At 41.2% G+C, this 16,275-nt stretch overlaps 3 protein-coding genes across 3 annotated transcripts; 2 read left to right on the top strand and 1 right to left on the bottom strand.

Annotated features, from left to right (window-relative positions):
* Window positions 1–4,544: 4,544 nt before the first annotated feature.
* Window positions 4,545–8,465, top strand: kpna7 (karyopherin alpha 7 (importin alpha 8)). The gene is made up of 12 exons (XM_046408399.1): window positions 4,545–4,705; window positions 4,778–4,921; window positions 4,993–5,078; window positions 5,197–5,365; window positions 5,575–5,674; window positions 5,929–6,011; window positions 6,661–6,747; window positions 6,879–7,055; window positions 7,151–7,384; window positions 7,689–7,871; window positions 7,961–8,107; window positions 8,315–8,465. The coding sequence occupies exons 1-12, from the start codon at window positions 4,640–4,642 to the stop codon at window positions 8,399–8,401; spliced, it is 1,563 nt and encodes a 520-aa protein (XP_046264355.1). The 5' UTR covers window positions 4,545–4,639; the 3' UTR covers window positions 8,402–8,465.
* Window positions 8,466–8,975: 510 nt separating this feature from the next.
* On the top strand, window positions 8,976–11,283 carry LOC124069334 (NAD(P)(+)--arginine ADP-ribosyltransferase 1-like). Its single transcript, XM_046408411.1, has 3 exons — window positions 8,976–9,299; window positions 9,378–9,464; window positions 9,851–11,283. The coding sequence occupies exons 2-3, from the start codon at window positions 9,390–9,392 to the stop codon at window positions 10,739–10,741; spliced, it is 966 nt and encodes a 321-aa protein (XP_046264367.1). The 5' UTR covers window positions 8,976–9,299; window positions 9,378–9,389; the 3' UTR covers window positions 10,742–11,283.
* A 138-nt stretch (window positions 11,284–11,421) lies between these two features.
* On the bottom strand, window positions 11,422–15,194 carry xpa (xeroderma pigmentosum, complementation group A). Its single transcript, XM_046408424.1, has 5 exons — window positions 14,797–15,194; window positions 14,605–14,710; window positions 12,480–12,645; window positions 11,820–11,937; window positions 11,422–11,719 (listed from the first exon to the last, which is right to left on the bottom strand). Exons 1-5 carry the CDS (start codon window positions 15,077–15,079, stop codon window positions 11,565–11,567), a joined length of 828 nt encoding a protein of 275 aa, XP_046264380.1. The 5' UTR covers window positions 15,080–15,194; the 3' UTR covers window positions 11,422–11,564.
* Window positions 15,195–16,275: the final 1,081 nt, after the last annotated feature.

Consider the following 16,275-nt stretch of genomic DNA (forward strand, 5'->3'; position numbering starts at 1 on the left):
GACTCAAGGAAAAGAAAGGAGGGAAAAGGCATCAAAGCACTGAAGGATAAATGTTATAGTGACGGATGAAACAATGTCAGAAAGGAGCAGGCTAAATGATCTGCTAATTTTTATGCTTTTTTAGATGTATTTGCGGCAAATCTGGCAACACTTTGAAATAAGAGCCCTTTATAAAAAGTATAAAAAGTTGTAACTAATAAAGTTATTAATGGCTTATAGATAATTTACTAAAACATAATAGTTATAAGCCAGTGATACAAGAGACTTTTGGGTTGCCAGGTTGTGAAATATCTTGCTGCTGAGTCATAAATCATCACATCAACAACAAAATGCTAACGAGTGTCTCACTTTCTGATAAGCCATCCACCAAAGTTAGTACTTCATCTGTTCACTCGAAAGACTAAGAAGACTTAAGTCTGCAGTCCCAAATATCAATATTAATTATTAGCCAGTGATACATCACCCACCTTCACGTTTGTGAGCTTTGACTTGAAGCTGTGGTTTCTTTCTGTGGTCTTGTGGTCTTATTTTGCCAATATTCTAGAAATTAAATCAAGAGGTATACCTCTGTAGCTGATATGGAGCCAGTTTGGGCTCAAACGGCACTTTTAAAATAAAAGAAGAATAAATACAGTTTAAAAAAATAATTAAAGGGGCTATTCTAAAGTGTTGCGAGTTTTTAAAAAACAGTATCATGTATAGGCTTTTCTGCATCAGAACAAAAAAGATCTATGAGTATTGTGCAAGATGGCATCAAATGTTCTTGCCATTTTTGTGATTCTTAGCACTGAAAAATGACACATTACTGTATTTAACATCCATTATAATGTAATGAGTTATTGAACTTTTAGCTGCATTTTAAGTTTCTTCAACTCACTTATAAGATAAGATAAAAAATAAACTTGTCTTTTATAGTCATTTTTATTCTTGTTACTCTTGGTAATCGTGAATGTTTCTGCATACATCTTTGTGTGTGTGTGTGTGCGTGTTGTGTATGTGTCTGTGTGTGGGATTTCCTTCTTTCACCTCACATTGTTCACACTAGGAAGGAGTCAAAGACAACAAGGCAGGACAGAAACAGTCCACACCCTTCAGAATGTCTCTGAGGAACCATAAGCACTTCCAGGTTAAAAGTCCAGCAGGATGATGACGGACAATGAGAGCAGCTCTCACACACACGCACACTACAACAAACATCACATCAACAGGTCACAGTGCCACGAATTATATCTAGATATTTCTCATCATGCAGCAGCATGCCATGTGGCAAAGTAATAATCACAGCAGCCAAGTCGTCCTCTAAAGTACATTTTGACCTCCACAGTAATGATAATATAAAAGTGAGCAGAGAGCATGAGAACAAATGAAATCATCCATCTATGTTTATCCTCTGTGCTTTCCCACGCCTCACAGAGGGAAATACTCATAGTGAAGCAGGGATAAGAAAACAGTGCAGAGGAGAAAGTGTCAGGGGGAGTGTCGAGACAAAAGGAAATATCCTTTTCCTTTATTTTTCTTTTTAATTATTTCATTTTTGTGCAGTTCACCTCAACATTGAATGGTATTGCTCTTATTTTCAAATGCCACTTGCATAATGTTGCATACAACATTATGTCTGTATCTTTTTAAACTTATTACTCTGGTAAATTGTTCATCTTTAGTGAAATAGAATTTTAAGCATATTTATGAATTCTCCTTTTAAGGGAGGGGTCCCTTTTTCTTTTCAAAAATATGGGACTCTCTAAACTTGATAAGGCCATGTGTGTAATCACTCCGGGGACTGGGTGTTAATGATTTCCCACATCCTAAATATTTGTAGCTGATGCAACATCAGATTCCATTCAAAAGCTGAAAGAACGCTAATTTCTAACCTTCAGTAATGAGACTTAAACCAACTCAAAAACACACTGGCTGTGTCTCATTCACAGAAAACTTCCTGTGTCTTGTCTGAGTTCATGTCAACAGCAGCAGTGAACACTTTAGGCCCTGGAGCAACAGACTTTTCGGAGGCCCTCCGTGTCACTGCAGCTAACAGCGGCCTGTCAGTACTGTAGAGGTCTGACATGTCTCCTACCAGCAACTCTACTCCTCCTCTTCCCTCTACTACAGTGGGAGGACTACTACTACTGACACGATACCAGTATCGTGCTAAAAAGCGATTATCCTCCAAAAATGGACTCTATTGCTAAGTATGCATCCACAGCTGCTCTTTCCTCAATCAAACAGTCAAAATCATAACAAAATGTATGTATGTCCTTGTGGAACTTTAATACTCTGTGCCATAGATTATAATCAGTCCAGTCCTTTTCATCTGTTTAAATATATTTAAAGTGGATGGTAAACAGTTTTTGACAAACAACCTCCTTTTGGCACCTTTCTTGCTGCCTGCTCTACTTTTCCTGCCTCTTCCTCAGCACACAGTCTTCCTCCTCCTCCTCAGCAGCAGAGGGGTCTACCTACTCATCTCTTCTCTTCATGTTGCTACAGCTACGTGAGTTGCAATTTGACAAACTAGAAAACGCAAATATATTTTGTTGTACTCTACAGTTTGTTGATCTGCACAGGAAATCTCTATGACCAAACTTTCACTCCCTTCATGTTATTTGATTGGTTTCATATTGAACATATACCTTTATGTTATCATTTTATTACAATGTGTGGTATTTTTTTTACCTGATTACATTTGCATTTGTCTGTTTCCTATCAGTATCTGGCAAAACGCAGAGGAAAACAATGGTGTCATAATAATCCACATTAATATCATCATTGCCTGTATGATTGTGTTTGTGTGTGTGTATGTGTGTGTGCATGGGTGTGTGTGAGAAAGACAGACAGACAGGTGTCTGAAAAAAAGGTTTAAGGTGCTGCGTTAGAGGAAACAACCATGATGAGGGTGACCTCCACTCAGGCTGCAGTAACAAAGACTGTTTTCATACATGAGTTTGAACATTCACCATCACATGATCCCCTGTGTGTGTGTGTGTGTGTGTGTGTGCGTGCGTGTGTGTGCATATGTTATCAAGAGGAAGTGATTATAACTTGGTCAGGGGGAAACCTCCACTTCAGCTGCTATTGTTCAGCCCTTCCTGGTTGTTACAGAGGAAGACGTGACTCCATCACTGTCTGCCTCACTTTCTCTCTCACCCTCTTTCTTATTTCATCTATTTATTTTCATATTTTTCCTTTTTCTGACATCACACCCTTTCTGCAGTGATATAGCTAAAGTACAACACCTAAACACAAACCTGTATTTGTAGAAAATGATTTATTCCACAGTTGGGCAGATACACAGATGCAATGTAGATTCACAGGAATGCTTCAAACTTCCTTTGATTTAGCAATGCACCAGATTTCATCATATTACACCAACACATGCACATATTTTCTTGAGAAAAGTTATGTTATGCTGCCATCTGTTGTCCAAATGGGAATCAGTGTCAGTAGGGGTCTCTGGTCTTGTTAGTTGCCTTTGTCACATGGAGTGGGAAAAACCACCTACAGCTCAATGTGACAAAGACCAAAGAACTGGTGGTGGACCTGAGGAGGACTAAGGATCCAGTGACCCCTATCAAAAGCAAAGGGGCCACTGTGGAGGTGGTGGAAGAGTACAAGTACTTGGGGGTGTACTTGAACCACAAACTGGACTGGTGCAAGAATGTGGACATGGTCTACAGAAAGGGCCAGAGTCGCCTCTATTTTCTGAGGCGGCTGAGGTCCTTCAACATCTGCAGGAGGATGCTGGGGATGTTCTATGAGTCGGTGGTGTCCAGTGCCATCACATATGCAGGAACTGGACTCTCTGACAGTGGTGTCTGAAAGGAGGATGTTGTCCAATTAAGGACTATACTGGACTTTCCATCTTACCCTCTCCACAATGTGCTGATCAGCTACAGGACCTCTTTCGTTCAGAGACTCTTACTCCCACGATGCACCATAGAGCGACACAGGAAATCAATCCTGCCTGTCGCCATCAAACTGTTAAACTCTGCACTGTGACGGACACACTCACTTTTATTATATTTTATTAATCCTGATTCTGATTCTGATTAGCAGCAAAAAGTGGAGGAGTTCAGGTCCTGGAGGGATGGCAGGGGGCAGCCGATCACCTTCTTCACAGACTCAGCTACTGAAAACGGAGGAATTCAGGAAGGACTGCCATCACTGAGGCAATGTGAAATTACATGTAAATTCACTGGAAGCCCACATGGATTAGTCTTTGACCAGCACAGTGTGCATTTGTGATTTGTGTGGAACTGGAGACGATGAATGGTCTCAAAGGTGTGTATGCAAATATGACCTGATTCATGCGTGTAGAGCTCACACCAAAGATGGTACATTTAAGACAAGTAAAGAAAAACAAAAGGCTGGAGAGTTTATTTGATGCTTTATGAATTAATACATAAATGCAGTTTCTTACTATTTTCCTTCTTGACATACCAATTCACAGACTTTCTTCACCTATTTGGCGCCGGAGAGGACGATGTTTGCTTACTTGACGGAAACGCGCGCAGCTGCACGCGAACAAATCACCAATCACAGCTAATTGGACGAACGTGCGCGGCTCTTTCTCTTAAAACCTCTCTGCGGAGCGTTTCATTAAGTTTTCACCGGTGTGAGTCAAGCAGAGGACGTGCCCACCATGCCCACCAAGAACGTTACTGACGAGCGGATCTCCAAATTCAAAAACAAGGGGAAAGATCCAGCGGTACGTTGTGCGTTGATGTTTAATTTTCAAGTTGCATGCATTTCGTTGACTCTGCATCTTGGCCTCTTGCAGAAACTTAGAGAGAAAAGGATCTCGGAGTGTGTGGAGCTGCGCAAAGCTCACAAAAATGAAAGTTTCCTGAAGAGGAGAAATATAACGCTGTCGTCTCTCCCGGACGAAGATGCCCTCTCTCCTGACCACACCTCCAACGAGATGGTCAGTTTACAGGAACCCGTGACGCTTTCTTTCAAACTAGTCAGGCCTCTAACGACTTATTTGTCTTGTAGGTGGCCTCATTATCCATTGAGGATATAATCAAAGACGTGAACTCTGACTGCAGGCAGTCCCAAACCCGAGGCTGTCAGGCAGCCAGGTGAGAGTTCAGTCATTAGTCAACAGTGTTGGATTCAGGCCGTGTTAGGGACGGGGGCAATTTAGGAGCGAGAGTAAAATGTACATTGCAGTAGTGTATTTCCTCCACCATTCCTCAGGAAGCTGCTTTCTCAGGAGCGTAACCCTCCTCTGAAGGAGATCATAGATGCAGGATTGCTGTCCCACTTTGTGTCCTTCCTGTCTATGGATGATGAGCCAACTCTGCAGTTCGAAGCAGCTTGGGCCCTTACAAACATTGCCTCTGGAACATCTTGGCACACTCAACAGGTGTGAACATTAAACTGAACTCTAGTCTGTGACGCATGGCTAGCCCGGTGTTGAATGTGGCTGAAGCCATTTAACTGCAGCTTGGGTAGTCATGGTCCTTGATAATAAAGTGTTGTGCCTCAGATGTTCAGACTAAATGGATGCCAGTCTTGTCGGCTTTCAGGTTTACCTGGTAGCTTGAAAGTTCAGCATGTGTATTTCTGTGTCAGGTGGTGGAACATGGCGCTGTGCCAGCTTTCATCTCCTTGTTGGCCTCACCGATGTTGCACATCAGTGAACAGGCTGTCTGGGCTCTTGGAAACATTGCAGGTAACGTTGTTTTGGATTTTCATGTGAGTTTGATTTGGTATCAAAACAACTGATAAATCAATGTGTTAATGAGAAAATGATGAGGCAAGAACAGAAGTGACTATGGATTCTTGGCTCAGACTGTAGTTATGCTATGAAGTGACTCTACTTGTGTTTCTCATGTGTATATAGAGGGCTTAGTGGTGGTTAAATACAACCTCCACATTTGACTGTGGCTTGCTGCGCTAATGTAGCACAATATAACTATTTGACAGGTGACGGCTCAGCTTATCGAGATGTCCTGATCGAGTGCAACGTTATCCCAGCCTTATTGGCCCGCATTTCCCCAGACACACCAGTAAGTTAAAACCTTGAAGTGCCAGGTTCAACTGGTCACCCATGGATTTATATTCACTGACCACATTGACTTCTGACCTCTGAGAAACACACCCATTTGGTAAAGCTCAAAAAATACTCAACAGATTGCACTTGTGTAACCTTGTCATTTGAGGATGTACATTTTAAGAGAGCATGTTTACTTCTGCACTTTCTTTGTCAAGCTGTCGATTGAGGTGTTATGCTCACAGTTAATGCTAATGTAACCTTTAGCTTCAGGCAGAAATGTGGAGCAGCCTACAGAGGTCTGGTAATGCCATGCCATGCTCAAGTATTGTTATTGTGTCAATATCCAAGTTGCAAGTAAAACAAGGGACATTCAGATTTTTCTAAAAGCTTGAAAACCTACCTTAGCAGCCACAAATACTGGATGCTCCCAAGCTGTTAAACATGAGAATTTTCCCACTTGCTACAATCACCCCATATGACATGAGCATGGCATAAGCTCACTGCTTTCAAACTCCACGCCCAAATTTACAAACTTCCCAATACCGGTAAACTGTCCTTTGATGTATAAATCAGTGGAATTTCCCTTAGCTTTTTTCCCCCCCATCATAGCCTGAATTTTGCTCTTGTATGGTCCTGTTGTTCATAATGAATTATCACTCCAGGTTGGATATCTGCGTAATCTAACGTGGACATTGTCCAACTTGTGTCGAAATAAGAACCCGTGTCCACCGTTGTCTGCTGTCCTGCAGGTAAGTGACATCACAGCTTGTTGATAAAAAGCCTTGCAGTATTATCTGCGTTGAGTATCTGACACCCAGTGCCGCAGAAGATTGTTTCTCATCCCAGAAAAATGCTTCATGTGCTGTAACTATTCCTTCAGGTGCTTCCCTCTCTGATCCAGCTGCTCCATCTCAGTGATAAGGACATCTTGTCTGATGCATGCTGGGCAATCTCGTACCTCTCAGATGGTGACAATGACCGCATTGATGTCGTGGTGAAAACTGGCATTGTCCCACGGCTGGTGGAGCTCATGAGCCACGAGGAGCTCAGTGTCATGGTATGTGTTCTTGGATCGTTGAGCCTTCCGAGGTGTTTACTACCAAACTTTTTGTTGTGGGGTAATCAAAGTTTACCTGTTTTACTGACCTGCAGACCCCAGCTCTCCGCGCCATTGGGAACATAGTGAGCGGCTCAGACCTGCAGACCCAGATGGCTGTTGATGCTGGCGTTCTGAACATCCTGCCTCAACTGATGAGGCACCCGAAGGCCAGTGTCCAAAAAGAGGCGGCGTGGGCGCTGTCGAACATCGCTGCAGGACCCTGTAAGCAAATCCAACAGCTCATCACCTGCGGCCTGCTCCCTCCTCTGGTAGAACAACTCAGAAATGTGAGTAGATCAGGAACAGGAAGAGTGCTGAACATGTAAAATGATTCTGTCAGTGTCTTAGAAATATGACATGTACTGGCCCTACAGACATTTTTACATGTAAAAGCATGGAGAAAACGGGTGTAAATAATGAATGATGCTGCTTAATGTTTGTGGTTCTACCACACTTGGTTCTACCACCTACAGCTAACTGGTTATGGTATTTATTCACCGCAGGAATTACTAAGAACCTCGCCTCACCCTACTTAAAACTGTCCCTTCTTCCTCTGTATCATCTTGCATTATATGCTGTATCTTTTCACAGGGGGACTTCAAGACTCAAAGGGAGGCTGTGTGGGCAGTGACAAACTTCACCAGTGGGGGCACTGTGGAGCAGGTGGTTACTCTGGTACAGAGTGGAGCTCTAGAAGCGATCATCAACCTGCTGCAGGTCAAAGATGCTAAAGTCATTTTGGTCATACTGGATGCCATCAACAACATCTTCATGGTGAGAAGAAAATACTTTTACATCTGACTGGTCCAAAACTTGCCACAGAACCTGAGTCAGATGTTCACTTGATATAAATGACTCTTCAGGCTGCAGAAAAGCTTGGTGAGACTGAGAAACTCAGTCTGTTGGTTGAAGAGCTGGGAGGACTTGACCGCATTGAGATGCTGCAAAATCATGACAACGACACAGTGTACCAGGCTGCACGCAACCTCATAGAGAAGTACTTTGGTGATGTGAGTAGCTGAATGTATAACAAACATGCTACATTTTATGTAGCTTTACAACATTTAGTTCAGTTTTTGCAAAATTAAATTTTCATGCAAAAAGTTTATTCAGTTTCTGAAGATGCAAAGGAGTCCTTGTAGCACTCTTAGAAGGGCTCCAACTTAGTGTCTCCATATATTCAGTTTGCAGCATTTGACTAAACTCTTTCATCCTAGGACGAGATCGAAGGAGTGAAAGTCGACGCTACAGAGGATGCATTTGTGTTTAATACTGCTGATGTTCAGAGAACCTTTGAATTTTAAACCCGAACCCTATTATTGTACAATGAGTTTGATCTTGAAAATAAATAAACAATCGGTTAATTCATTAGTGTATGTAATTCATTAAGTGTATTTTATTCTAAACTGAATTGTAAATGGTAGCAGTATAAACAAGTGAGTACAAAAACGGTTCAAACTGAAAATGAACTTGCTGACTGAAGTCTTAAACAGCTGAGCAAGCAGTCCAGGGCACTTCCCAGGCGAACAGTTCACAGTAGCTGACATGCATTTCACCAGAGTGGTGATTCTAAGAAAGCTAAAATTGGATTTCAGCTGAGATTTCATGAAAATGTGAAACCTCACTTAAACTTACCAGCAACAAGTAAAAAGTTATGGTCAGCTAGTGACCACTTAAACTCATTTTACTTCTCCCAAGAAAGAAAATAGCCTACAGATGCTAATGTATTTTCATTTGAATGTTTGAATACAAAAGCATTTTTTTGTGTGTGTGTGTGTGTGTGTGTGTCTTGTGATATCTCACAACACTTTCCAACTCACAGTAGCATTTAGCCATGCAGCATGTCAGCAGTATTCATGCTGACCATTTCTGTGTTCTCTCACAATATATTAACTGGGCAAGTAAAGCCAAAACCATCTGCATGGGTGAAACCCCCTTGGAAGTAAGGGAAAATTGTGATTTTTGTAATTTGGGTGAACAGAGCCTATAGACCTTGCAACTTCCATCTTTTTGAGTGGGGGGGGGCAATGGGAAAATTCTTTGTTAACAATGTGTGGGGAAAATTGACAGGATGGTTTTTACACTGACCCCACCCCTGCCCTTCACACACACCAGCTCTGATGATAAAAAGAAGTGAGTGGTATCATACAGACCAGACCTCCCTGGCACTCACAGCTACAGCACCTGCTGCTCTGTAAGCTGGTAAGATCAACTGGTTATTATACTGCGATTTGTGCACTGCAGGCTGAAACAACTGACTTTTTTTCTTTTTCTTTTCAGGAGTCTTCAGTCATGTTGAGTGGTGGTATGTTGGTGTTTTCTGTCTTCTGCCTCTGCGTGAAGATAAGCCCTCTGAGTGCAATGACGGTATGATAACAGATTCATACAGAAACGTGCAGCATTATCCACCAATGATACAAGTTTTCAACTACAATACTTGAACTTAATTGTCATCAAAATCCTATAATGTGACTCGCTATGTTTCACTGTAAAGGCACAAGTGGCTAAATATCCATAGCTGATGAATTTAGAAGTAGAGTCCAGACTGCTCCTCACATTCTGATATGTATATATGCATATTATATGTATATTAGACAGTTTCTGTTTTCTGTGAGATGAAGATACAGATTTAAAGGTGCACTCCATCACATAGTTTGGTATTTATGAAGGGTGCTGGTGTCATTAGAGATTAAAAATGTTCATGTGGCAGCCCAGCATTCCAATAAACTACATGTTCTTTTTTTCACCTACAGTTGCCTGAAGAGGGTATTTTAAAGACCCTTTTGAAAAGTTCTGCTGTTGAGACCTCTCCACAAGCTACAGTGGATGCATCTTTAGCAGCTGAGGATAGAGCAAATATTCAGAATATCTCCATTCAGGCCGACATGCAGAAAACCATGATTGTCTCACAGAAGTCATCTGGTGCCTCAGTGCAGGTACTGTCCAGGATCATCAGAATCCCCCTGAGCTTGTCTCTGGACTCTGTTGACGACATGTATTACGGCTGCTCTCAAAAGATGCTGATCAGAGTGAAAAATTACTACCTCCCAAGGAACACTAGGGACGATCTGCACTCCACCTACACAAAACTTTGTGCCCTGAAAGCCATGAAGAATAAGGACACCTATGACGTGCTATCCTGGAATCACTTCAGGGCCTTGTGTGCCTACACAGCAGGGGCATATGATGGCTTAAACCGAGCAGTCCGCAAGGGGAGGGCATCCTACAAGACCTCATTTGAGTTCCATGCCCTCCATTTCCTGCTATCGGATGCTATCCGGCTCCTAAAACTCCACCAAAGAGGCTGCTACACCACCTACAGGAGAAGCAAACTGCTTTTCAGTGGGGAATCTGGACAAACCATACGCTTTGGCTCGTTTGCCTCCAGCTCACTCAACAAGGACCTGCGTCAGTTTGGACAGAGGTCCTGCTTCGAGATTCACACATGTTTCGGTGCCTATCTGAAGTCCTATTCTGAGTTTGACTCAGATGAGGATGAAGTACTGATTCCTCCATATGAGATGTTCAATATTGTCTCTGTGGACACGTCAGGAGAGAATGATTTACAGTGTGATGTTGTCTACAAGCTTGAGACTGCTGGGATTTACAGCAGTCTCAACTGCCAGGCTGTGGATCTTATTTAAAAGCCGGAGTGTACAATTTCATGTTGTTTCATTATCTTGACTTTATTAAAGCATGAGTGGTTTGAAATTAAAAGTTCACTCTTCGCCTTGGAGATGGCACTCAACAAAACAATCTGACAGTTAGGTCCATTTAGTAGCTGTTCTGCAGACAGTTTGTTTTGCTAATTACTTTATCAATTAACAGCACAAAGATGAACTATTATTTCACAACTAACCACCATGCTAAGCTTTCCACACGTGTCACAGCACTTACCAAACAAGTAGCGGTCCTCCTGTTGACACATGACTGCAAAGCATGCTGAACAAAAAATATTAGCCAGAAATAGTCCAAGTTGTCTATCAGCCCCAGTCAGTTTGTCTATTCATTATTATTTAAATGTCTAAGAAGAATGGACATAAAGTCAGCAGAATCACATCTGTGAGGCCTGCAATTCAATACTTCATACAAGACAGTATTTTCAAGTTTCAACTTTGCGCCTTCCCCAATTAACCCACAGTGAGAGGGTGCGCTACAAAAGAAACAGGAAGTGTAGCAACAGTCAGTGGACCACAAGGGCAATCTGCAGTTATTGATTGCTAAAAATATACAATTAAAGACAGTTCAGCTGAAATCCACTGTTTAAAATAGAAATTACTACTTGGAAAGCTCTGTATGTGTCACACAGGAGAGAGATTTGGCCCCTTGTATGTGATCCAATTTTATTAATGAGATAAAAAAACAAATGCCAGAAGAAAAGTAGAAAAATAGGAGTTTCTGAGAGGCAACTTTGTTCCTGATAATCATGTTTTCCTTGTAACTGGCAGCGCTGGCATGTGAGTGTGTCTACATCTTCTCGTAGGTGAGTTCATGTCCACAGGTGGTGCAGGTTTTCTTATAGAGGTCCTCCTCTGGATCCACCATCTCCTCTGGTCCATACTGATGTTGGTGAATGCTGGTGTCTTTGGTCCACATGCTGCTCCTCACCGCCCTGCGCAGCTCTGAGACACACACACAGTCATGCAACACATTCAGAGTTGAGGATCAGACTGCATCCACATAATGACTTTTTGGGTATTTTGGCTTCAACAGGAAACTGACCTTTGACCTTCTTGTTGAAGCGCTTTTGTCTCTGCACCTCTCTGTTCTCTTCCCTCGTCTCTCTGGCCTCCTCCAGAGCCTCCTGTGAGCCCCACACCTCCACACATCGCTTCTCCACCTGGGAATCCAAATACATCATCCAGATATTAAAACACAACACACCTTAAAGAACAGTGAGGGGTTAGCTTTGGTTAAGACTTACTGATCAATTCATCAACTATTTGTTCGACTTACTGATTATTTAATAAAAACAAAGTAGCTTCTTTAAATGTCTTGTTTCAACTTAATGCAACAGTGCAATCAGAAGTTATTATATTTATAGTGATACAAAACAAAGAAAAGAAGCTAGAAGCAACAGATTTTTTAGCATATTTACCAAATTATTGAATTGATTAAATTAAATCGATTTTCTGATGATTGATTAAGGCTTTTGTTTGTTCACATCTTGATAACCTCTGACTCTTAATACATTTTATTTTTTTTTGTTTTTACATCTTGTCTTAGCTGCCACATGTGGCCTTGGACTAGAGTGACATAACAGAGCAGCTGTAATATACTACATTATTTAAGAAAATAATAAAGAAAATTGTGGATTCTTCACAAGATAATCATCAATATTACACACCCCACTGTTCATAGCCCCTCCCTTCTAGCCAGTACCTGCTGTTTGAGGTAGAGCTTCATGTCTCCCCAGCGTGGGTTATGAGGGTTTTTCTTTAGTATAAACCTGAGTGGAGGTTCTCTCTTGTCCAGGTCACAGTCCTTCAGTAGGTAATGCTGCTTGGCCTCAGTTCTGGAGATTAGCTTGTGCTTCTCCTCATTGTCTCTGAAGGAGGGGGGAAAAGGAGCTTCCACTGTTAATCCAGCTGACTGATCTTCAGCCGTGTAAATGTTTTCAACATCAGTACTGGGTAGAACATTAACTATAAATATAGTATCTAAATAATAAAATGTATATCAAAAAAATACCAGGAATATTACATCTGACATGAGGTCCCTCTGTGATTAAATATATTTGGCATATCAACTGTATCCTATCTTGTACTAATCAAACACGGCAAACTACACAACAGAACTTCATGCATTCAACTTTAAAGTATATTATCATGGAAGGTTAGTATACACTATCCAAAACACTGTTGGTACTGCATTTTTTAATTTAAGATAGGCCTCCATTAGTCTCGCAGTGGGGAAATTCTCAAGTGATTAAGTGACTGTACCATCATATACAGGAGCTCTGGGCAGACCCAGAATATAGTATAATACAAAGAAGATGACACATAATAAACCTAATTCCATAAGCTTTTTTTTCAGGTGTATGTACGTGTGTGAATTTATATAATTTACTTTGTAACTTTGTCTCAACAAAAATGTCACTTGTGAACAATCTTAAAGCAGCATGTGGGACCTGCTTACTGGGTTTCTGTAACACTTACACAGCTGTTAGGTGTGTAGTCTTTCTAATGCCATGTTGTCACTGTCATACTGCAACAGTTTTCTGACAAACTGCATCTTTCTTGAGCTGCAAAACAATCGTTTAAATCAGCTAACATATGTGTAATTTATGGTACAAAACAAATAGGATTACAAAAACAATTTGTCTCCAAAAATGGGGTGGGGGTATAGAAATAATGTAATTCCTACACAGTTAATGCCACACTTTTGTCAGACCCCCTGAATTAAAGCTGAAAGTCTTCACTTTGGCTCATATCTCAAGTGTTTCAATTCAAAGTCAATCATTTGAAATCTTTTTTTTTTTTGCCTGCCCAAGTTTTGCTGTAAAGGCCAAAATTAGTGTGATGATGAGGTTGATGGACGTGTGTTTCCTGTGATTACCTGTATGCTCTAAATGCATTCATTTCTAGTATACAAACTACTAAAATAGCATTTTGTATATTTTAACGAACTGGGACACACTTCCACAGAGACTATCAGACAAATATCATATAGTAGATGCATTCAGTTAAAGTAAACACAGAAGTTGTATTGTCTGTTGCAATAAATTTCTGACTGTAGTTTCAAAGAAAGGCAAGAGCAAAATATAGCAGTTATTGTCTAGTCATAATTCTTTGTTTATATGTGATCAACAAACATCTAAAATTGAAGCAATCAACTCTCTTCTCATCTTTTGTCTCAGATGCTGCTGATTGCTCTTAAAACTCCATTTGGAAACGTGTCATTTGTTGTTCTGCTGTTAGCTGATTGTTAGCTGACCTTAGGGTGTCTGAGGTCAACCGTGCTGTCACTGTTTTCATCTGGCTGCACTCTTACACTTCTCAAACTGATGCCACAGAGGCTCAACTTTGGAAATGGCTGGTAACCCTGCAGTTTAATTCTGTAGATCAATAACCTTTTGGTGGTTGTTGGATGTGTGAAATAATCCAACATATATTTACTATAACCTCTGGAGGCAGATCACCGCCCTGTGTATCCAGCGTAATGCGTGAAACCAATCATTTATAAATCATTATGGTTACTGTGTTTTGTCTTTATTGTAATAATTAACAGTAAAATATAATACATTAACCCTTAAACAAACAATTGTGCTCTGCATCTTTCTTAATTTTAAAGAAAGATGCACTTATATCACTTCACCGCTAAATAAGATAAATAAAACACTGACAATTAACATTAAATTATTTAAAACACTGCTAATAATGTAAAAAAAAAAAATTAGAAACAATAGATTACAACATTTTTTTAAACTAAACCTTCTAACGTTATGTATAGGATTTGTTGCTCACACCTGCAGTGTGTGTGCGTGTGTGCGCGCGCGTGTGTGTACCTGCACTTGTCACAGACACACAGGTCAAAGCTGTTACTGAGGTACGAGTCCATAAAGGGTTTTTGACAGTCATCACACACCAAGTAATCTGGCTCGATCACTGGAGCTGCAAACAAAACACACACACACACAATCAATACACATACAGGACAAATAAGCTTGCAAGCACACACTCAAGTTACACATACAGACCTGGCTGATGCACAACATTCCTCGTTCTCCGCTCTTCCTCTCCGTCCTCCTCCTCCTCGATGAAGAAGCCGGCACCGGAGTCGATTGTTTTGGACACTTTGGCCGAGGTTGCGCCCTCCACAGTCGACAAAGGGCGGCTCGCCAGTCTTGCTTGCCGGAGCATCAACGCCCGCTGCCGGTTACGCTCGATTTTAGCTCGCATCGCTGCAGAAAGCTCGGGTTTGGGATTCTGTTTTGGACCGGGATCGGCAGCATCCAGCCCCCCTGGCTCTGATGGTTCCATCCTGCTCTCTCAATCAGCGATCACTACATAGGATAATAAACAAACCCTGACTCGAAACTCCAGAGTTTTGTTCCATTCAAAGCGCAGCGTTGGACTGTTGTTATAAAACTGTCAGCTTCGTGCTTCCGGTTTCTTCTTCTTCTACTACTCTTTTATTTTAAAGGTGTAAAAGCATTATCGCCACCTTCTGCTTCGGAATGAAATTTAAACCTTCTTCTGGATGAATTCCAGCTTTGGATTTCTCCTTTATCGGTTGGTTTCCCTGATCATATCTACCATTCACCATGATTAAATGAATTAAATCTGATGATGATTTAATTAAATGATGACTGATAGAATTCACATTCACCAGCTGTGTGCTTTTTTAAAATGTTAGTTTAACATCTTTTGAAGTCTGTCCAAAAACAGTTTTCACAGGCATTTTTTTTTTTACTTATTTTTCATTTCTGTAATAGTTCCCCCTGTCTATGCCAGTTACAAAGAGATTTATTCCAAAAACAATTTCAGAGTGAGGGATAGGGACAAAATCCACAGTCCATATTCTGCACTTTCTGAAGTAAAATTGAGGCTAATATGATGGCTGGTATGAATTCAGCAGTCTGAGTTTGTTTGGCATTTTCATATGAGAAAATGACTCACATAGTCACTTCCCTCATCACCAGCTAAACTATCAAGAAAGCCTAGCAGCACTTCCTGAGGTTGCTTAGGAAAGCTCATCTTCCTCCCCCAGTCCTCACCACATTTTTGCAGGGGGACCACTGAGAGCATCCTGTGCAGCTGCATCACTGCCTGGTATGGTAGCTGTAATGTGGCAGACTGCAAGGACCAGCAGTGGGTAGTGAGAACAGCTTAAAAGATCATTGGGGTCTCTTTCCTCCCCATCAGGGGCATTTACACCACACACTGCATCCGCAAAGGCCTCAGCATTGCTGATGACCCTGCACACCCATCACACACACCGTTCACTCTTCTGCTGTCTGGGAAAATATACAGAGCATTCAGGCTCTTATCTTTAAGGCTGTCTCACAGAACCATGTTCTGGTTCATGTTGCTCCCTTTCTTATGTTTACTGTTTTCTCTCGCACAATGTGTAGTCTTAGTCTTTGTGCACTACATATAGTCCTTTTGCATTATGTATAGTCTTGTTTTTTGCACTGTGTACATTTATGTACAGGTTTTTGCTTGGGAAAAATTGT

This window comes from Scatophagus argus, chromosome 2, assembly GCF_020382885.2.
Source record: "Scatophagus argus isolate fScaArg1 chromosome 2, fScaArg1.pri, whole genome shotgun sequence".
NCBI lineage: Eukaryota > Metazoa > Chordata > Actinopteri > Scatophagidae > Scatophagus > Scatophagus argus.